The sequence below is a fragment of the Opisthorchis viverrini genome, assembly GCF_000715545.1.
Source record: "Opisthorchis viverrini unplaced genomic scaffold opera_v5_678, whole genome shotgun sequence".
NCBI classification, from domain to species: domain Eukaryota; kingdom Metazoa; phylum Platyhelminthes; class Trematoda; order Opisthorchiida; family Opisthorchiidae; genus Opisthorchis; species Opisthorchis viverrini.
The window spans coordinates 30826-54604 of record NW_008752344.1 but is presented as its reverse complement, the minus strand read 5'-3'; the positions used below and the strand labels follow the sequence as shown (position 1 = coordinate 54604).

At 45.1% G+C, this 23779-nt stretch overlaps 2 protein-coding genes across 2 annotated transcripts in view; both read right to left on the bottom strand.

Annotated features, from left to right (window-relative positions):
- Positions 1-4061: 4061 nt before the first annotated feature.
- On the bottom strand, positions 4062-22295 carry T265_11970 (hypothetical protein; the record flags this gene model as incomplete). The annotated part of the gene is made up of 10 exons (XM_009178829.1): positions 4062-4118; positions 7586-7662; positions 11352-11398; positions 20454-20554; positions 20592-20657; positions 20688-20883; positions 20913-21019; positions 21052-21184; positions 21760-22105; positions 22229-22295. The coding sequence occupies 10 exons, from the start codon at positions 22293-22295 to the stop codon at positions 4062-4064; spliced, it is 1197 nt and encodes a 398-aa protein (XP_009177093.1).
- Positions 22296-23131: 836 nt separating this feature from the next.
- The window catches only part of T265_11969 (hypothetical protein), a gene marked incomplete at both ends in the record, with an annotated part of 3633 nt that continues 2985 nt past the window's right edge, over positions 23132-23779 (bottom strand). The window contains 2 exons of the mRNA XM_009178828.1: positions 23132-23215; positions 23352-23578. Coding sequence (XP_009177092.1) covers positions 23132-23215; positions 23352-23578 — 311 coding nt within the window. The remainder of the gene's footprint in view (positions 23216-23351; positions 23579-23779) is intronic.

Here is a 23779-nt window from a genome sequence, read left to right as displayed (position 1 = left end):
CAGTTCTAACCTGGCTTTGGTTCGGTGAGATATGTTCACACACAACTGCCGCATCAGCTGAGCGGCTAACACTGAAAGCCTATGGACGGTGGAATAATTGAACAGCAAATAACTTGATCACTTTAGTGTCATGTGTGACATGACGGCAGTATCAGCCGAGAAATTTCCGTGGTGTTGCACGATGTACGTTCGTACACGCTTATTAGTTTATCTTGTAAACGAGAGTTGTAGGGTTCAACGAAATTCACCAGTAAATATTCCGTGAACCCATCTGGCAGTGATTGCAACAGCAGCCACTACCATTTGATTCGTGTGAATGTTTGTACCGAATTTGTTTTTGACAAAGTTACTCTGTGTATTACAATCAAAATCAGGTCAACAGGGTTCACGACTGACTGAATGATGAAGTCAACAATACCGGATTCAGTATATCCTGTTTTAGATTTATTCATCATTCAGGATACCAAATCCGTTAAGGCACCCTTCCCTACACAGCGAACGATTTCGCTCAGTTCCGTGAATCTTCTGTCTGGGGAAGATACTGGCTCTGTTTTGGAGAATTCGTCCCTGAAGTCCCCTTTCCTTCCACACATTTAGCCATTTTATAGTTAACCCTTATGCGTAAACGCAAGTTAGCGTAAATCATGTTGGTCCGGTCAACCCAGCGATCTCGCACGGGCAAGCTTGGTGCCAAACCAATTAGGTAGCCACTAGATTAACTTCAGGGCTTTTTATTAGCTCCATAAAACACTGAACAATGACGTCGCTCTAGCAGATCAAGCCAAACTAGTGCAGATCGTGGGTCTTACTCTGAGATGAGCTGTTGAGAACTGTTCGGTTCTTGGAAGGCCAGGTTAGTAAGTTTCGAACGAACTGCTGCCGTAACCAAACAGTTTCATTTTGGATACCTCTGTTCACCCACGAATGTCAACTGAGTAACCAATACTGGGTAAAACGCAGCAGACAGAAAGTAGATCATCGGATACCGTCATCCTTTTGGTGTCATTCACGCACGTGATGCCAACAGCGGTGGGAAAATCTCCCGAGTGTTATGCGCCGTACGATCGCACAAATGTCTGGCTAAATTGATGCCGACGGTAATAGAACCGAAGAAATTAACGGGCGAACGATTTCGCTCAGTTACGTTAATCTTCTGTCTGGGGAAGACACTGGCTCTGTTTTGGAGAGTTCGTTCCTCAAGTCCCGTTTACTTTCACAAAGTTAGCCATTTTACAGTTAACGCTGGGGAAGATACTGGCTCTGTTTTGGAGAATTCGTCCCTGAAGTCCCCTTTCCTTCCACACATTTAGCCATTTTATAGTTAACCCTTATGCGTAAACGCAAGTTAGCGTAAATCATGTTGGTCCGGTCAACCCAGCGATCTCGCACGGGCAAGCTTGGTGCCAAACCAATTAGGTAGCCACTAGATTAACTTCAGGGCTTTTTATTAGCTCCATAAAACACTGAACAATGACGTCGCTCTAGCAGATCAAGCCAAACTAGTGCAGATCGTGGGTCTTACTCTGAGATGAGCTGTTGAGAACTGTTCGGTTCTTGGAAGGCCAGGTTAGTAAGTTTCGAACGAACTGCTGCCGTAACCAAACAGTTTCATTTTGGATACCTCTGTTCACCCACGAATGTCAACTGAGTAACCAATACTGGGTAAAACGCAGCAGACAGAAAGTAGATCATCGGATACCGTCATCCTTTTGGTGTCATTCACGCACGTGATGCCAACAGCGGTGGGAAAATCTCCAGAGTGTTATGCGCCGTACGATCGCACAAACGTCTGGCTAAATTGATACTGACAGTAATAGATCCGAAGAAATTAACAACAACCCAGCGATCTCGCACGGGCAAGCTTGGTGCCAAACCAATTAGGTAGCCACTAGATTAACTTCATGGCTTTTTATTAGCTCCATAAAACACTGAACAATGACGTCGCTCTAGCAGATCAAGCCAAACTAGTGCAGATCGTGGGTCTTACTCTGAGATGAGCTGTTGAGAACTGTTCGGTTCTTGGAAGGCCAGGTTAGTAAGTTTCGAACGAACTGCTGCCGTAACCAAACAGTCTCATTTTGGATACCTCTGTTCACCCACGAATGTCAACTGAGTAACCAATACTGGGTAAAACGCAGCAGACAGAAAGTAGATCATCGGATACCGTCATCCTTTTGGTGTCATTCACGCACGTGATGCCAACAGCTGTGGGAAAATCTCCAGAGTGTTATGCGCCGTACGATCGCACAAACGTCTGGCTAAATTGATACTGACAGTAATAGATCCGAAGAAATTAACAATAGGAATGTAACAGAATGAATATACCGGAACTTCATCATTGTCACAATGTGTGAACTTTGACATCCAATTCATTCCGGTGGACTACGCCATAAACATGGTTTGATAAAGCTCAGGAAGAATCGCATAACAGGGTAGACAATTCCGAATACGTCAGTGATTGTTCCAGATGTGTTGAACATGAAGAAAACCATATTCCATCAGAGGATTTTTCACAAAAACGGTACTACGTTTTAGTCTCAGCATACTGAATTGTACATAGGCTCACCATGGAGTAGTCTACACAACTGCACCTATCTGTAACGCAACAACCATACAATGTTAAGGACTCTTGTTTTTCTCAGGAGCAAATAGTCGGCCGGCTTATCAATCTCGTGATGCGGCCCAACGGTTTAGATGGTTGACTGGTCCGATCCGAATCCGATTAAAAAAAGGACTTAAAGAAGATGCAACAACTTGAGGCATTGTCCAAAAAAGGCAAGACAATCACTGTCCAGTTGTTTCTGGCGATTCCCGTGCTTAGTCATCACAAAGGATACCCAAACTTGCCGCAAATAGGTTACTCAAAAACTTAACGGACACACTGAGTGTAAAATCTATGCCCTTCGGGGACTAACTTTAACATAACGGGGAATAATGAAAATCCGCGACGGACATGTCTTTCCGAATAAGCAGCCACGAATAGTCGGAGAGTATTAGGAAAGTGTCCGAAAATGAACCTGCCCCTCTAACAACACAACAATCGACCCTGAAAACCTAGAGTATATAACCACTGTTGTCCTACTGTGTCCAAAGAACAGCGATCACACCAAAATAGAGGCATCGTATTAAAAGGATTTGTTTTTTTTTTCTAGGCTCCAATTTCAACACTGCCTTTGGGGGGAGGGAGCTTAGAGTATAGAGTGTTCAACCATTCAAAAAGCATTCAGAGATTCCTGAGTGTTCCCGCGAAAAGAGCGTTCACCCGCATAATGTTGATAAGAAACACCTTCCACGTTTTCTACAACAAAAATTAAAACAAACTTGTATTCCCACGTTTCAGACAGCTTTCCTTCAGAGTAGGGCTGACGTTTCCGTCTCATCCGAAACTAATTTTTAGCCTGGAGCATTTATCCAGGAATGACGCACATTGGGGCAATACAGTGCATCCGTATTGCAACAATTGTCAAACCCTGTGGCCTGGGTTTTTTCCTACTTTGCTAAACCACTACCCTCACCAAGACTTGTTCTAATGTGACGAAAATAACGTTTACTGTGAGCTGTTTCACTTCATCATTCAACTTCGGTGTGCGTACGAATCGTTTTGTGCGCTTGAAAGTGTGCCTGTGCGTGTTTAAAAGTCACCCCTCTTACATGGACCGAACAGTGTGACAAATATGTACCACCTCGAGCAGCATCCACCCAATAAGAATGAATCTGAGCAATTTCACCAGATCACAAACAGCTCCGGTCATTTTTTTTTATCACTGCAGTACAACAAATCGGTGCAGACGTACGAACAAGTGACGCCTGCGTCACTATGAGTTTGCTTCTTGTAGCCATTCTGAGAGGTAAAAAACGAGCAAACCGTGGACACATTCACATTAACAAATTAACACTGGAAGCAGAAATTGTCGAACAATTTGCCTGCCAAAAAACTGTCAGTGTAAAGCAAAAGTAATAGATCTAACACAATCCACTGTAGGAAAATAGCTCAAGGAAATGCAAACAGTTGAGGACAGAAATCATGGATTGACTAGGGGGAAGGTCTGGAAAGGAGACTATCATTGACGTCGAACGTAATACTTTTCGCGACCGTGCTGGTTGATTACACATATGTGCTACAAAAAGGAATGAAGCAAGAAACGGGCTCGAAAGGAGAAGAGACAAACAAATACACAAACAAGTACAATAACGACTAAGAGAACCTAGCAAATGCATATACTACAGGCCAACCTTCTTAGTTATCTATAGGAATCATAATACAGCTGAAACGGACTCAGTGAGGGGTCAAACGAACTTCTTTTGCATCAACTCAACCATACATCGATCTAACCGATTGCTTAGCGTGACAAATCAATGGTCCAGAGCATGACTGGAGCAGATTCCCTTAACCAGCCGACTGATAGCTGAGAATATCACGTGCTCACTGGTAGTTCATTTAACAGAGGTCATCGAAAAGATCAGTTCGTCCATAAGTACGTATTCGATTCTTGCAAATTGCAGTGGACTTATCGAGTACTTTGATTGCATTTTACACTGAAAGGAGTCATTGTTCAGTGTTCCAGCCGCTTTCTCAGACCATTGCTGGAGTTGGCCAGGATTTCGTACCAGTGATAAACAGTGGATGAACCGTGTTATTAACTCATTTAGATGTGTGTGGACGCGACACCAAAATCGATTAAATTCCTCGTTTATACACCTTAATCGAATGTACAGTGAAAAGTTGTCTCGGTTGGGTTGCTGGTTCATTCATTGTGGGTTATATGTGCGTGCAGCTTATGCATGGCTGTCATTTTTCATGAAACACAAAGGGTTAAAAAACGGCCCGTCTCTTAGCCAGCGGACAGTACAATATGTTTGGTCCTGTCTGCAGGAGATCTCTGATTGTGCACAGGTTAGATGACCTGCGGAGGAAAGTATACAGTTAAACTCGATCAGCGTGAAATTCACCTCCAGCAACTGTGGCCCAAAACGGTAATGAATAGCAGTCCACAATTTTCATAAAGGAAACTACTCACAAGGCTGCTGAAAACTCTGCGACAGCTCACGACCTCTTCGGGCTCTTTTAGACCTGAACTATTGAGAACTGTTTACTGATTGAGCTCTATTCATCGTCATCCACGCGTCATCATTGTGGCTACGAAGCACAGTTTTAATCGCTTAACTTTGTTTGGTCAGGGTTTTTTTTTGTTTCACCCAGTTACGAACGCTTTCTTGTATAAGATATGCAATGTTTTCGAGAAATACACTCATTTGGTTTTCACGAGAGACTCAATTGAATTCATCGTTTATGATATTCAGTTGAATGTCTCGTGAAAACCAAATTGATTTGCAAATGAGTGTACTTCTCGAAAACAGTCCAATTTGGGTTCAAGTAGAACATAAGGTTGACGGAAACTCGGTGAGTGCGCCTACCTAATGAGCCCCAGGAAGGGCGAAGCCGGTCGTGAGCTGTCGAAGAGTTTTCAGCAACCTTGTGAATAGTTTCTGTTATGAACATATACTGCGATGTCTCGAATATCGTGCCGACTGAAACATGAGGCGGCCTGTGTGCAGCACATTCAGTTGCAGAGATTCAGTTGAGTCTCTCCTGAAAAATCCAACTGATTTGCAAATGATTGTATTTCTCTAAAAGCAGTCCACAATGTTTACTAAGCAGGACAATGCATGCGAAGGTTCACTGCGTTATTCGATCGACTCACGAATTCCAGATAGGCTTCAGGCGAAAAATCAGCAAAGTCAAAGCAAAAGTGCACCGCTTAACTAGATCTTTTCAGCTGCGCTGAGAGCCCCTTTTTTCAAGGGTGATCACTTCGAAGTTCACTTCGAACAGACTTGACGATTAAGTTCAAACTCCTTATCCAGGTAGTGTTTTAATACAGGTTATCAAGACACTCGTTTGCCAACAGCAGAGAGTAGCCATCTACTTGATTTACACGTACCCTGAACGCATTATACGTTTCAGCGGATCGGACAGATTCAAACAATGATGCCATAAATCAGAGACGCGAATCTGAATGGTACACATGGGTACCAAAATGTGTCGGCTTTTTAGAACTCGATGCGACTTCACAGCCTCCACACATCCATCGGTCGTGTCACTGTAAGCAGTAGTGATATGTAATTTGAAAGTCAAATAAACAAGAGCTGTTGTGCATAGGTGGTTCTCACCAACATGGTAATCATTATGTCAGTTCTATTTTCTCTCTGTTTGCGTACCCCGAATACTTACATAAACACATTGGAAAAGCTGTTTTGGTACCAGGTGCTGGACTTGTGTTATGTTGGAAAATCAGTACTGGTGTAGTTCGGTTTTACAATCCACAGGTCGTGCTGATAAAATTGCATCGAGAACGCCACGGAGCTGACAAAATGTGTTGGGACAAGTCAAGTAGACCGGAAAAGGTCCCCCTGTTTGTTTTCAGGACAGCTTTATTACTAATAAAAATCTGGTAGGAAAGAGGCTGGCATCTTACCAGCTTTGGGCGAACCCAATTCGGTCGTATACTATAACTGCACAACCAAAGCCAGACCTCTGGTGGATGGCAAAGGATAAATCAGCTTTGATCGACATACCGAGGTACAGCGGAGTCACCCAAAACTTCCAATCGTTTTTAACTGTAAAACTGGCCACATCTTGATTGATTCCTCTGGGTTGGGCACGAAGAAACTATATGGATCTTCGAAAGCCAGGTGGACAGCCAAAAAAGCGACTGGATCTTATCATGGTACAACAGCCTGAATGCTTCTGTAACCCACCGACCAACACCCGAGGGCTACACCACAACATCCATATTCCCTCGTACTACATGGTCAGTGGAAATAGGTGTCACGAATACGATTTATTCGTCCTGCAGATTTGCGGGATGGAACATACAGTTAAAGCTGATATTTAAAATGCCTATACTACTATGGTGGCAGAATACCGACGCCCACTCGCTATGTCGCAGTCAGTCCTCTGAACCAAGAAGTTTGGACGAGAGCCTCAACGGGCACCTAATTATCAGCCTCAAAACTTACGATGAATTCACGCCAAAACCATCCGTCGTGTGGTCTTGTACATATTAAAGCAAACGAGAAATTTGACACTTAGAAAATGTTCAGCTGTAACACCCTTCCGGTGCCTAGCTACCATGCCACCCGAAAAAGGCACGAGGACTGGGATATTGCCAGGTTGCCCAAGCTTAGACAGGGGAAGTCGAGAGGCAGAAGTCGGGTTGAAACCACGGGCCTTCCGGTCAGTAAATTGGCACTCTAACCACTTGAGCAATCTGTCCCTCCTTTATTCCACCGCACCTAGTCCTTCTCCCCTAGCTTGGCTATTCTCTCATCAGTATCCAACGCCAGAAATGAACGCTCTGTTCGTTTTGCACAGCCCAAGCCCTCACCTACACGTCCGTCTGCAGTAGCGCCTTCAAATGCTTGGGAATCCACTTTTGAACACCGAAACAAAAACCACTTAGATGTCTTTCAAGTTTACCTTCTTCGATAAACCGGAAAACAGACTTACAACCGGTTACATACCCTGCATTTCGAACTGGGATTAAAAACCAGGACAACTGAGGAAAGTCTTAGGCACACTTACTGGCAGGTCACGAAAGTGCTCGTTGTAGTCCAAAGCATAACCGACGACGAATTCATTCGGAATTTCGAATCCAACAACTAAAAATTGCAAACGAAAAGTGTTCCTGTGTTAGAAATGACCCCTTGTTGCAGGCGGTTGATATTACCTGTGGCTATTCGTAGCTCAGTAACTGTGAGTCACGCATCGAAAAAATGCAACGATGAAAATACACGTAACATATATACTCACCAGTGAATGTAAATGTACGAAAAATCTGTTCAGTTCGTCTATTTTTCAAAAACATGAATCACCTCGGCGACTCAAAACAATACGGCCAAACCCTACTTTCAAGGACCCTACATTTGATGGTTACGTCACCCACTGTCCATGTTCCCACAAAAACACGCAAAGCGTCACGATCTGCTTGAAACTAGCAAGTATCCCAGTGGTCCAACGTTCCTATGTCTTCGCAATCCAACCAGCACCAGGACGAGGGACTAACGATGCAGAAATAGAAAACAGATATCCTGCTACCTTGCATAGAAAGTTGCCAGAACGCTTACTGCGGAGACGAAGGTAGGTAAGCAAGAGATGAAGTAAACATAAGGCTGATGTTACACCCATCCAAAGAGCACAATTCCTCCTCTAGTTGTCTTCATTGACCCATAGGATGTATCCGGGGAAAGACACCGAAACGTCAAAGGACAACCCTAGGTTATGCGACCTCTAAGAGCAGACTAGAGAAAAGGTGGAAAAAGTACTGCTAAGAACTAATGTGGCGAAGAGATTTCAGCAGCTTTATGAGTAGCGCGTTACGTCTAAACAACTAACGTGGCATAGTCTGGAGGGCCGGATTAACACACGTGATCTATACATGCATGAATAGCGCCATTATCTCTACCAGGCGATTAAAGTATACCAGGTCCGTTATCGAACATCCTCAACACCGGGACCTCTGAATGACCTGACGGTCCATCTTGTGAACGCCCTACTGCGTACGTAAGGTAACCATATGAGTGACACATGGGATATGGACATCTCTGTTGTAAGAAGTATAATAAGCGATATTACAAAATTTAGGAACAGGGTGTGGTTATGGCAATTCGGATTGTCCACGAGTGCGACCTGAAGTGACAACAGTTATCCTATCTCCATCTCCCCTCTCGTATTGGGCTTTTGCTGAACAAGTAACAAAACCTTTTTCGCAGAACGCCCTCACTAGAAAAGCAATAGAGGGGCGGATTGCACACTAAAAGATTGTACTTGAATAGGGTAAGTGGCAGTCAGTAAAATGGATAGGAAACTAGGTTCAATCTGTAAATCTGTCCGATGTGGACGAAAGACGGGTATTAATCTGTAAACGTTCTACTAATCCTACTTCATGGACACACCCTAGCAGTGTACTTTGGTTCAGAATTTAGTGGATAAACGCTGTCAATACCACACCCAGAACGAAGCTCGTGAGGATACTATTGATTGCTCACCAAAAGAAGAACGACATAGAGTGGTGAAAACTGAGCATATCTAATTATGTGGTCTCATAGAGGGACATGCGCAAAACGAACGTATGCTCCATATACCGAAAGTCATTACGCGGAACTCAACATCCCTAAGTTCCAACTGCGAATAATTCCATGAACTCCGTAAGATCACATGAAAAGTGGATTGTGTTGATGGTGAAGTTGTCCACAATTCATCTAAATAACATTTATACCCATAAATGAAGTGCAATAAGCTCAGTTCAGACTTAAGTGACAAGTACTTAGGCCACTTCAGAGTAGGATGGTCTGGCATGTGATAGCACATCAAATTTTCGGACGGATATACTTTACAATAGGACACGCTAGAGTGGATACTGGAGTTTCGAAATAGGTTAGCTCAGCCTGGTAAAAGCCTTCACGAACACCACCAGTACTCCCTCACACACCCTTTCTGTTCATCGAGTGATGTGACCAACTCACCTGTCAGTCCGCCCTCCCGTCGTTGTTCCGTATCTGAACTATCACCCAGAAAAATAAGCCAAACTAATAGCTCACTAACCTCAAAAGATTTAATCCAAGTTGCAGACTTCAATGTCCGTACTCTATGTCAAGCTGGGCAACAGTTATCTCTTGGTAAAGTTGTGCTTTCCCTCTCTGTCGATGTATATTGCCTTCGAGTGTGAGGTGATCCTGACGCAATGGCTAGTGGTATCTATGGTGTAGGAGTTGCACTCAGGTCAGGACAGCTTTTTCAACGTCCGACACCTATGGCGCCGACGTGACGTCAGTTTGTCTGTCAAGAGCGGTGTGTACACTGCAGTAATGCAACTCATGCTGCGTTGTGGATCATAAACATGGTCTCTACGCGCAGAATACACACGAAAATGGCCAGTGTTTGACCATTGGTGTCTCTGAAGCATTGGTCAGGCCTGCTGGGATAACTAACGCCGAAGTACACCACGTAGTTTTATAAAGACAGAACTCTCCTATGAGAGCTGGATTATCCATGATTCATGGGTTACGCTGGTTACATGTACTCCGCATGTCAGAGGACCGTCTGCTCCGTAGAGCTCCCTTCACTCAACCCTGTGCTGACTGGAAGCGACCGAGAGGTGGACAGTTTATGACCTGGCAGCGAAGTATGAAAACAATAATCGATAAACTGAGTCGGGTCGACAACTGCTGCCTCCATAGATGGGGGCGCCGGGACTTAACTCACCAACGGTTAGTAACACTGGCAGAAATTACTCAATCGTACAATCAATGGCACTCGTTCATCAAAGCTATCGCCTTCAACGCGTACCAGTTTTCGAACTAACCAAACATGCCATCGCCTCCAATGCTTGGCTGTATGTTCCAAACTCCTCAACTTTCCGGTGACCGAAAAGGTGACAGCTGGAACCAAGGTGCCAATGGTACACTGTTTATGGATAACGAACTGACCAGCCGATCGACTGGCTGATTGACTGATCGGTCGTTTTACATACCGAATTTGGACTGCAGCATGCAATTATTTCACACAGGCAAAACAGTATGTAATCGTGGATAAGCTGACTAACGGTACTTATGCAAATCGGTACACTTTATGGTTGTGCTCCGAATGCCTAGGAAGATGCGAAATTTCGCAAAAGTAGCTTACATCAAATTACCGCACCAGTCCTCCTCCGAATGGATTTAAGTTTTCTACAATGAATCCACTGTAGACTTCAAAACGATTCTTTAAGATTATAATTGCATCATCTAACATTTGCACATCAAGATTGCGGTGAGGAGGAAACGATGTACAAGAATGGCATTTCCGTAGAGGTGCTCAAATGATAACCTGGAGCGACGCTGTTAAGACCCACAATGAACATCATTGAACGGCCCACGCCAATAAAATCGGCAATAAATCGATATCTGCGGGAGCCTCACGACCGACCGCCGCGTTTGGGGAGCTGCGATTCGAGACATCCAAGAACCGGTTCATCTTCATGCGGTAAGTTAGCAAAAAGTCCCTTCCTCATCCACCATTCTTTGCAATTTAGGGTCGTACAACGGTGAAGCATCGGATGCGGTAAGTTAGCAAAAAGTCCCTTCCTCATCCACCATTCTTTGCAATTTAGGGTCGTACAACGGTGAAGCATCGGTGTAAACACTGATGTCTCTCTCTCTCTCTTGATGATGATGATAAGGAGGAGGAGGAGGGAGAGATGGCCGAAACAAAGTAGAAAGCAAACAATGCATGGAACTGAAATAGGCAGTCACAAACAGCCATGAAAAACGGAGCAGGAACTGAACACGTAGCATTCACGTAAATAACTTACAGTCGGGTTTGACCTGGATACCAGACGGGATTCGCTTGACCAGCAAACTGAAAGAAAAAGAGGAAAAAAGTTGAGTAATATCGTAAACGATAGATTCAATTGGGTCTCTCGTGAAAATCAAATTGATTTGCGAATGAGTGTATTTGTCGAAATCAGTCCAATCCGATCAACGGGCACCTAATTATCAGCCTCAAAACTTACGATGAATTCACGCCAAAACCATCCGTCGTGTGGTCTTGTACATATTAAAGCAAACGAGAAATTTGACACTTAGAAAATGTTCAGCTGTAACACCCTTCCGGTGCCTAGCTACCATGCCACCCGAAAAAGGCACGAGGACTGGGATATTGCCAGGTTGCCCAAGCTTAGACAGGGGAAGTCGAGAGGCAGAAGTCGGGTTGAAACCACGGGCCTTCCGGTCAGTAAATTGGCACTCTAACCACTTGAGCAACCTGTCCCTCCTTTATTCCACCGCACCTAATCCTTCTCCCCTAGCTTGGCTATTCTCTCATCAGTATCCAACGCCAGAAATGAACGCTCTGTTCGTTTTGCACAGCCCAAGCCCTCACCTACACGTCCGTCTGCAGTAGCGCCTTCAAATGCTTGGGAATCCACTTTTGAACACCGAAACAAAAACCACTTAGATGTCTTTCAAGTCTACCTTCTTCGATAAACCGGAAAACAGACTTACAACCGGTTACATACCCTGCATTTCGAACTGGGATTAAAAACCAGGACAACTGAGGAAAGTCTTAGGCACACTTACTGGCAGGTCACGAAAGTGCTCGTTGTAGTCCAAAGCATAACCGACGACGAATTCATTCGGAATTTCGAATCCAACAACTAAAAATTGCAAACGAAAAGTGTTCCTGTGTTAGAAATGACCCCTTGTTGCAGGCGGTTGATATTACCTGTGGCTATTCGTAGCTCAGTAACTGTGAGTCACGCATCGAAAAAATGCAACGATGAAAATACACGTAACATATATACTCACCAGTGAATGTAAATGTACGAAAAATCTGTTCAGTTCGTCTATTTTTCAAAAACATGAATCACCTCGGCGACTCAAAACAATACGGCCAAACCCTACTTTCAAGGACCCTACATTTGATGGTTACGTCACCCACTGTCCATGTTCCCACAAAAACACGCAAAGCGTCACGATCTGCTTGAAACTAGCAAGTATCCCAGTGGTCCAACGTTCCTATGTCTTCGCAATCCAACCAGCACCAGGACGAGGGACTAACGATGCAGAAATAGAAAACAGATATCCTGCTACCTTGCATAGAAAGTTGCCAGAACGCTTACTGCGGAGACGAAGGTAGGTAAGCAAGAGATGAAGTAAACATAAGGCTGATGTTACACCCATCCAAAGAGCACAATTCCTCCTCTAGTTGTCTTCATTGACCCATAGGATGTATCCGGGGAAAGACACCGAAACGTCAAAGGACAACCCTAGGTTATGCGACCTCTAAGAGCAGACTAGAGAAAAGGTGGAAAAAGTACTGCTAAGAACTAATGTGGCGAAGAGATTTCAGCAGCTTTATGAGTAGCGCGTTACGTCTAAACAACTAACGTGGCATAGTCTGGAGGGCCGGATTAACACACGTGATCTATACATGCATGAATAGCGCCATTATCTCTACCAGGCGATTAAAGTATACCAGGTCCGTTATCGAACATCCTCAACACCGGGACCTCTGAATGACCTGACGGTCCATCTTGTGAACGCCCTACTGCGTACGTAAGGTAACCATATGAGTGACACATGGGATATGGACATCTCTGTTGTAAGAAGTATAATAAGCGATATTACAAAATTTAGGAACAGGGTGTGGTTATGGCAATTCGGATTGTCCACGAGTGCGACCTGAAGTGACAACAGTTATCCTATCTCCATCTCCCCTCTCGTATTGGGCTTTTGCTGAACAAGTAACAAAACCTTTTTCGCAGAACGCCCTCACTAGAAAAGCAATAGAGGGGCGGATTGCACACTAAAAGATTGTACTTGAATAGGGTAAGTGGCAGTCAGTAAAATGGATAGGAAACTAGGTTCAATCTGTAAATCTGTCCGATGTGGACGAAAGACGGGTATTAATCTGTAAACGTTCTACTAATCCTACTTCATGGACACACCCTAGCAGTGTACTTTGGTTCAGAATTTAGTGGATAAACGCTGTCAATACCACACCCAGAACGAAGCTCGTGAGGATACTATTGATTGCTCACCAAAAGAAGAACGACATAGAGTGATGAAAACTGAGCATATCTAATTATGTGGTTTCATAGAGGGACATGCGCAAAACGAACGTATGCTCCATATACCGAAAGTCATTACGCGGAACTCAACATCCCTAAGTTCCAACTGCGAATAATTCCATGAACTCCGTAAGATCACATGAAAAGTGGATTGTGTTGATGGTGAAGTTGTCCACAATTCATCTAAATAACATTTATACCCATAAATGAAGTGCAATAAGCTCAGTTCAGACTTAAGTGACAAGTACTTAGGCCACTTCAGAGTAGGATGGTCTGGCATGTGATAGCACATCGAATTTTCGGACGGATATACTTTACAATAGGACACGCTAGAGTGGATACTGGAGTTTCGAAATAGGTTAGCTCAGCCTGGTAAAAGCCTTCACGAACACCACCAGTACTCCCTCACACACCCTTTCTGTTCATCGAGTGATGTGACCAACTCACCTGTCAGTCCGCCCTCCCGTCGTTGTTCCGTATCTGAACTATCACCCAGAAAAATAAGCCAAACTAATAGCTCACTAACCTCAAAAGATTTAATCCAAGTTGCAGACTTCAATGTCCGTACTCTATGTCAAGCTGGGCAACAGTTATCTCTTGGTAAAGTTGTGCTTTCCCTCTCTGTCGATGTATATTGCCTTCGAGTGTGAGGTGATCCTGACGCAATGGCTAGTGGTATCTATGGTGTAGGAGTTGCACTCAGGTCAGGACAGCTTTTTCAACGTCCGACACCTATGGCGCCGACGTGACGTCAGTTTGTCTGTCAAGAGCGGTGTGTACACTGCAGTAATGCAACTCATGCTGCGTTGTGGATCATAAACATGGTCTCTACGCGCAGAATACACACGAAAATGGCCAGTGTTTGACCATTGGTGTCTCTGAAGCATTGGTCAGGCCTGCTGGGATAACTAACGCCGAAGTACACCACGTAGTTTTATAAAGACAGAACTCTCCTATGAGAGCTGGATTATCCATGATTCATGGGTTACGCTGGTTACATGTACTCCGCATGTCAGAGGACCGTCTGCTCCGTAGAGCTCCCTTCACTCAACCCTGTGCTGACTGGAAGCGACCGAGAGGTGGACAGTTTATGACCTGGCAGCGAAGTATGAAAACAATAATCGATAAACTGAGTCGGGTCGACAACTGCTGCCTCCATAGATGGGGGCGCCGGGACTTAACTCACCAACGGTTAGTAACACTGGCAGAAATTACTCAATCGTACAATCAATGGCACTCGTTCATCAAAGCTATCGCCTTCAACGCGTACCAGTTTTCGAACTAACCAAACATGCCATCGCCTCCAATGCTTGGCTGTATGTTCCAAACTCCTCAACTTTCCGGTGACCGAAAAGGTGACAGCTGGAACCAAGGTGCCAATGGTACACTGTTTATGGATAACGAACTGACCAGCCGATCGACTGGCTGATTGACTGATCGGTCGTTTTACATACCGAATTTGGACTGCAGCATGCAATTATTTCACACAGGCAAAACAGTATGTAATCGTGGATAAGCTGACTAACGGTACTTATGCAAATCGGTACACTTTATGGTTGTGCTCCGAATGCCTAGGAAGATGCGAAATTTCGCAAAAGTAGCTTACATCAAATTACCGCACCAGTCCTCCTCCGAATGGATTTAAGTTTTCTACAATGAATCCACTGTAGACTTCAAAACGATTCTTTAAGATTATAATTGCATCATCTAACATTTGCACATCAAGATTGCGGTGAGGAGGAAACGATGTACAAGAATGGCATTTCCGTAGAGGTGCTCAAATGATAACCTGGAGCGACGCTGTTAAGACCCACAATGAACATCATTGAACGGCCCACGCCAATAAAATCGGCAATAAATCGATATCTGCGGGAGCCTCACGACCGACCGCCGCGTTTGGGGAGCTGCGATTCGAGACATCCAAGAACCGGTTCATCTTCATGCGGTAAGTTAGCAAAAAGTCCCTTCCTCATCCACCATTCTTTGCAATTTAGGGTCGTACAACGGTGAAGCATCGGTGTAAACACTGATGCTACTCTCTCTCTCTTGATGATGATGATAAGGAGGAGGAGGAGGGAGAGATGGCCGAAACAAAGTAGAAAGCAAACAATGCATGGAACTGAAATAGGCAGTCACAAACAGCCATGAAAAACGGAGCAGGAACTGAACACGTAGCATTCACGTAAATAACTTACAGTCGGGTTTGACCTGGATACCAGACGGGATTCGCTTGACCAGCAAACTGAAAGAAAAAGAGGAAAAAAGTTGAGTAATATCGTAAACGATAGATTCAATTGGGTCTCTCGTGAAAATCAAATTGATTTGCGAATGAGTGTATTTGTCGAAATCAGTCCAATCCGAATTCAAGCAGAACATAAGGTTGACGGAAACTCGGGGACTGCGCCTACCTGATGAGCCCCAAGAAGGGTGAAACCGGTCGTGGGCTGTTGAAGAGTTTTCAGCAATCTTGTGAGTAGTTTCTTCTTTTGCCGTTCACTCAGCTCGTAACTTATCACAATGAACAGGTGACAGTTCACATAGAGACCCAGATGCAACTCATTAAGTGATCGTACAAGTGAACCCTCATTTCACGACACCATCATAGACACCATGACATCACTGTCCAACACTGATAATTTGCTACAACATAACCATGATTTATTTTGAAGGTCTCATTTTGAAGAGAATAACAGTGGAGCGGGAAGGGACTTCGTGCTTCTTTATTACAATCATTCCGCGGTGTCTACAACTCCAGACAGTCATTCAGGCAATCTGGATAGAAACTGACAACAAGAACGTTATTCACATCCATTAGCAGACATCTTGCAGTATCTCCAACCAGACACTGATGAGCATTTGTTATTCAACAAACGTCAAATAGTATAGTGAGCATAGGAAAGATCAGTTAAGAGCCCTCATATCACCATCATATTCACCGAGGAGGTCATTTTACTCATTGTATTCGAGGCCCAAAAGTGTAGCTCTAAGTTTAATCTGTTCCGATTTTCTGTGATCGATGTGTGAGTATTAGCGAGTAAAGAGAACCGGCCAACCAAGAGCACTCAAACGGTCACAAGTAAACGCTTCCTAATGATTCAGTATGGGGGGATTTCGGAAACAAGTTACGTCGCCCTTTGCTCCTATATGGCCATTTAGCCTCTGCTGAAGAAATCCTTTTCGCAATTTCGGGTGGGATGTTTTCTCCAAGGTGAACGGATGAAAGCATGTGTCAAGAGCTACAACCTGGTTGACGGCCACTTAGTTGCCTGTCCAAAAGAGCTGAGTAAACAATGATTATGAACCAACGAAGGCGAGAATATAGATCATCTCCGGTGTATGGCGCGGGCAGAACGACTTTTAGAATCAGGTAGTCATTCTGTTGTTTCTAATCAGCCGTTCTCTGCATATCAACCGCTGCCCTGTGAGCCGAACCTGGGTAGGTATACGCACTGGGATGGAGCTTAAAAGGCAACCTGTAACAAAGTCCCATGAAACACCCATGTAATGTCTTTGACGATGCATTGTCCCCCCAAAAAGTGAAACGCCCTGTTCTGGCCTACAGGGCAGGCTGACGAAAACGCAAGCTGGAGTCCCGAATTCTTAAATTTGAAACCTTTTTCTTAGTTGTGGGAATGTTCGTACTCTGTTGCTAGATTACCTGCATGCACAGTCTTCACGACTATCGAACAACGATCAGCTGTCTTCCGGAGCTCCGGTTAGCGAACTCTCGCAACTGACAAACTCGGGGTGTCGGATCAGACGCTTTGTTATTGGCTCCATCACAGGGGACTAACGGACAAGTGGGGCACTCATGGTGTTGCGAATATTGTAAGTAAACTGACTACCTTACCGTCTGGAATACAGTATCCTTTGGAATTGCAGCTGCTCGATTCAAAAGAAGCCTCAATAACTTGACTGTGTTGCTGCTGAGGCCCCCACTTCTCTATCGGACCCAACCGTAAACGGGAGGTTCTATGAAAAATCTCGGTAGCTGGCCTCCAAGCAAAGCTTCTTAATGGTAGCAGGTGTCTGAAACGTAGGAGGCAACAATCTCTGTCACCTGTTTGGACTGGATCAGAGCTCGAAAATGGTGTCAGGCTCATAAGCCTCGACTCCCTTAATCAGTTCATCGCTACTAATACCCCTTTTTCCGTACTCCGTTCATAAAAAAGAACACTTATTGACGGGGTATTCACTCGATGGTCAAAGGACCTCCCTCACAATCTGACGCACGCACGATGAGTATAGTAATTTGAAGGCTGCAGATCTCATAAGGACAGATTCTGGAAACGCCGCCGATACACGTAGCACGCGTGTGCGAACGAGGCTTAAATTCCTCCTTGCTCAGCAATAGGAACTTTTTAATGCCATGCCACCAGAAGGAAGCACGAGGGCTGGGATACTGCCAGGTTTCCCAAGCCTAGACAGGGGGATTCGAAATGAAGAGGTCGGGTTTGAACCACAGAACTTCTGATCAGCTCTGACCACTGAGCTAAAGGCATCTTGTTGATAGATGAGAAGTGTCCTCCAAAGCGTAACAGCACAGGATCATTCAGCCGCCTGGAGAACGGACAGGCACCTTCTGATGCAATAGCAACCAGAAAAGAAGTCGACCGTCCATAAACTCATTTGGTCCGGGTAAACGACCAGTGAGCATCTTTGAAAAACTCTATACAAGCCGTTGTAGACTAGCTGGGCTATATACAACGTCTTAGGGACAGAAGTTTTTTATCCGAAAAAGCTAGCGGTAACCTGTAGGTGGTTAGCATAAGAACAGTCTGTATTTTTGAGGAGCAAGTTGCCATACTTGTCCCGACTCCAAACCTGGAGGACCAAGAGACAGACATTTAACAATTAGTGTCACAAGCACACTCCCCAGTACAGCTCCATGGATTATGGAGGTGTGTAAACAGCCACACCGCGAAAAGGTCGAATCTTTTCACGGCGAGCAACCAACACTTTCAAACGCGAACTCTTCGTTACATTTGCACACGACTTAACAACACGAGGAAGCGACGCTGTCAAAGACTCCTTCAAGAAAAACCAACACCATTGTGGATGGTCAAGTTTGGCGATTTGAATGCCCAGTTAGGAAGAATTGACCTCCATTAGATCCATCTCGGTGGAAGATTTGGTGCAGGTGTTAATTAATTTGTCCCGTTATTTAGTCTTGCATTGCATTACTTTCTCCCCAATCTGTATTTTAACTCGTACGTCGAATAAGGCGCTATTCACTATTCTGAATCCCAACGTTTTGGGCTTAACTGAGCTCTTATTCAAGAATAACAATTCATACAATTAATAACACTATGTGTCATACCATCATTATTACATCCAGGTGATTCGATGGCGTTCCTGACGCCACTAAAAGATGACCACTGGTTTTGAATGTCCTTCTAAGACGTCGAATGAACGAGGGAGACTACTTAGACGCACCAATTCACGTCATCGATACCTCCGTGTATGACTATCTCGCTGATTGAACTGACTATGATGCTGCAATCGTGGTACTCAGGATCTATGTCCAACCGAGGGGCGCGGCGTATGCCCCCATCTCTCTATCTGCAAACAAGGAGGAGTGTGAGTGTAGAAAAGCATGTGCGAAAACTCGAATACTTGACTGAACACAGTGAATTCAAAACAACTATTGCACTTCAACACAGTCCCCAATCTGTGTTATACACTGACACAGTACAAGCCGCGTCTTGCAGCCAACGAAATCGTTCGACCTATACGACCTGCTTCTTGTTCAGTGACACTGATGAACCGAAACCTCCTTGTACTACTTCTTGACTTCCCCTGTCTAGGTTGGGGCAACTTGGCAGTATCACATCTCTCGTGCTTCCTTCGGGTGGCATGGCAGCTTGACACCGAAGGGGTTTTCCAGCTGAACGATATTTTTTAACAAATTATAGAGTGAATAAGAACAGTTTTCCGACACGGAGGCGAATTGCACTGAGGAATGACGTAAAATCCACAAGACTTATTCGTCCATTCCGACGCTTCTTTTGAGTCTTTCAGAGAATGCTCCAAATGTTGTAATCCCCATCCACCGGAATGTCCGCATCGCATGGAGGGTGCGGCCAGTGGTCAACCTTAGCTTAAGGTGGGGGGATCGATAAAAGCGAAGTAAACGCAGACTCACATTCAACAACGCGGTTTCCGCGGGCTGCACCAAGTGGCTAAAATCTTCAAACATACCGGGACGAAGTCAGAGTCAACTATGATCGGCAGTCTTGAACACAGCGGTAGCCGATCATAATGTGGTCAACCTGTGTACATGGTTGGTTCGTAGATTGTTGGTATCAAGCGATATGGTTGAGCACAATTTGACATGAATCCTAGAAGGGGAGTTGGCACGGTCTCCAAACCAAACCTGCCAGCCACCCGATCAACGGAAGGGTATTCCTGCAAACACCATTCTGCCCCAACCATCTGTAGAATGTCGATCTGCTCGCCGACTTGGGCATCTGTTTTCCCAGGCGTCTCGTCAAGAGCTGAAGGCACGCCCCAAGTGAACGACGGTCAGGTTCAGTGAGTGGATGCACACCCAAGGAACGTGAACAATGTACTAACACTTCGATATACCTCTGCTGTAGTCTGACGATGCATGCAAACATCGACCACTGAGGAGACCAGACAAAATTCATAATCACCCCTGTTAATTCCCACTCAGCGCATAATATCGGAAAGTCATTCTTTCTAAAAGTAACACTAACTGGTATACAAAGAGTGACTCCACATCCTGGCAACATCCTACCGAAAGTTGTAACACCAGTAGCAGCAAAAAGTCCGTTGGACGATTCGACCTCTCTGAGAAGGCTTGATACCAGGGAGACTTACCTAGATATTTTCACCCTTAGAGGAGATAGGTCATCAAGTTGAGCCAACAAGGCCCGCATCGACCTTCCCGTGTCAATGAGATCCTCAACTATGAGTATGTCCTGGAGAATTGGGTGATGCAATGCGGAAACTGCTTACTTTATCCTTGAATTCCGATGGATCGTGAAGGCCTGTAATCACTGGCTCCTGAACGGACCTATCATTCTGAGAAAATAGAGGAAGCAATACCATTACCAGGTAGCTTTGTAACCGAACGAATGACTGTTCTAACTCAAGGTCCAGTTCCTTGGCTCTGATTATCTTTTCCATTGCGTGGTGCAACTCCCCAAGAAAGCGGACTGCGCCCTTAAGTACACATAGTAAAGTAAGCGGTTGACCAGAGCCACTGTGCTCATAAAACTTCACAATTTCTAGTGCCATCTTCTTAACCCTGGATACATGAAACAAATAATGGCATACCTATCTCTCACCATGCCTTCAGGGATCATAATGTGGGACAGAGTATTCTCATACGTTTTGGGCATACAAAACAAGTCCAGTGGTAGATGTGGATAGCTATCAGGAATCTGATCCAGTGAAATCGGAAAGCCAAACTTACTATGACACTGTTCGCTTCATTGCCAGTCATTTCAAAAGCCGGTAAAGAACGGAAAATCATGCACACAGTACTGTGCACGGCGTGGGAGCAATACACGGCAGCGAAACTTCGAAAACAGGAAGTTCGCAACAGTCTGGAAGGGGAAAAAAGAACGGTGCGGATCAAGGAGATACTGGTGCATTATCTTCGTGGCGAAGAGGTATGACCCTTTTGTGATGTAGCGGTTCGCACCTCACGGCAAGCCAGTAGACCAGAATGGATCACGCACATGCAGCGTGATCCCTCCTAGTTTGGTCAGCGAACAGGCCTCTGCCCTTCAAGCTGCAGACTGGAACAAGTGTGGCACCATGGACAGGGTTTATATGATGGTGGCAAGGTCACTAAGCTCGTGCTTTTTAAATCCCACATCTTGCAGTGAATATTGTGCATCGTGGGATCAGTTGAAGAAGCGGCGAATTGTTTTTGAGTTCAGTTTGCTACCAGTCGTTGCCTAAAAGCTACCAGAGAGAGGAAAAACGAATTAGGAATTAGGATAGTTCCAGACGAGGTTAATATGAAGAAAGAAGTCCTCACGGAAGTCCACGGGACTGTGCTGAAATTCTAGTTTACATCCAAGGTTGGTTTTCGACAGTGATGAAAGCAACGAAAGATGGGGCTAACTACGAAGCACGTGTTCAACATTGATGTCATGCTGTCGATGATCATGACGATGTGTTGGTAGGAGCGAGATGGCCCAAGTGGTTAGAGCGCGAATTTACTGACTGGAAGGTCTGCGGTTCGAACCCGACCTCTGCCTCTCGACTTCCCCTGTCTAGGCTTGGGCAAACTGGCAGTATCCCACCCAAGGGGTTAGAGCGCGAATTTACTGACTGGAAGGTCTGCGGTTCGAACCCGACCTCTGCCTCTCGACTTCCCCTGTCTAGGCTTGGGCAAACTGGTAGTATCCCAGCACTCGTGCAACCTTCGGGTAGCATAGCAGTTAGGCACCGGAAGGGTGCTACAGCTGAACGATGTGTTTGTAGAGATATGGAACTAGGAGGTAGCTCGTAACGTCCTGCAGGGTGCAGAATGTAGGTTTAGACCGGCAAGTTATCCGCCATGGGTTAGATTGTGTAGCCATGGAACGAGGTTCATTTCTCGCATCATCACTTTCTTCAGCCGCGTGCATGTTATACACTTCTGTTCATCGATGATCCATCATTTCTTAGACTATCCATTATTTGGCGCCATCGCACTCGTTCCATTCTCATGTGAATTTCCTACCACCAGTCAGGACTCCGACCGTCGTGATATCCAATTGTTCGATCGTACCGCTTAAGTAAGACGGCTTTGAATGTCGCAAACGTGACTTTTTTCACATTTTGCCGTGTGTCAGACACACGCTCGTTACCAATGCAGTGATGGTTAATTGTGGAATGCTGAGTGCTAATTTCACTTTGGGCTGCACATCCTGTGTGGCAGAGATGCTGCTAATCCTGACGTCGTTCGTGAAAACGTAGTACACCCAGTACAAAATGCTAGCCAGTTCGTTTTTGTAGGTCAAAAACAGCAGTGAGTCGGGGATCATGCATTAAGAAACACTTGTCAGGCACACGATCGACGACCGGGTGCTGTCGATTTTATTTAAAGATTTAATCATGCAGAGATCCGCCGACTCATCGACAAAGCCTAGAATGTCTGTGATAGAGTTGGCCAATGTGACCTCTCCGTGAACAGAGTCACATGTACTTTAGGGTTCAACCTCTACAGGGATGCACGACAGAAATATCTCCCAAAATCCCGTTCGATAAGGATCTGAGTGAAGCGGAGTGCTTCCAGTAGGTCATCATCATCAGAGACACCAACATTAGTGTTGACACCAATGCTTATCTGTCGTACAACCGCAGCGTTTGTCTAATTATATTTCAAGCCTTAGAATGAAAAGATGAGAAAGGAGTGGGTGAAGGAGGGAACAGGATGATGGCCTGTCGCAAGCATTCTGAGGTGCCCACACCTCCTAGCGCTGTCGGACACTCTGGAAAGAAACTCAACACGAGCTCCACTGACACCGATCAGTCGCCAATTCACGCGGTGTCTCTAGTTAAGGGCAAGAGGGGGAACACCATCCTGAGAGGTAGATTGCACCATCAACATCCAAACTCTTCGTAATATTTTTCAAAACCTCCTACCATCAGCATAGACAACACGACACCAGTGTCGCTGCCGTACAACCGTGATTTATTTGAAAGCCTTTTTTAAGGGGAGAATGAAAGTGGAGCGGGGACTTAGTGATAGCCTATCAGTCATTTCGGGGTGCCTACAACTCCAGACACTCGTTTAGGCAATCTGGATAGAAACTGACATTGATTAGCAGCCATACATATTTTCCTCAGTTGCCGCGAAATCAGGTATCGATCAACTGCCCACTTGTGAGACTCCTTCACAAACGCTGCCACAAGAACAGCACAGATGGGATCACCAAAAGGTACCCAGTCAAGTAAGAATCCTTCCACCTGGTGGCTTAGGACGATACCAACCTCTGTATATCCTGCCGCATCGTCATCATCATCATAAATGACAGCAAGATCAGTGTTGGTACTGATGCTTCACTGCCGTACAACCATAAAGTTCGTTTAGACGGGGTCACGGGGACCCCATCCTGGAAGTCTCACAACACCAACAACACCCAAACTCTTCGTGATCTCTTTCACGCCTTTTTGCCAAGTCATGTGCTGTCCACCTCGCGGTT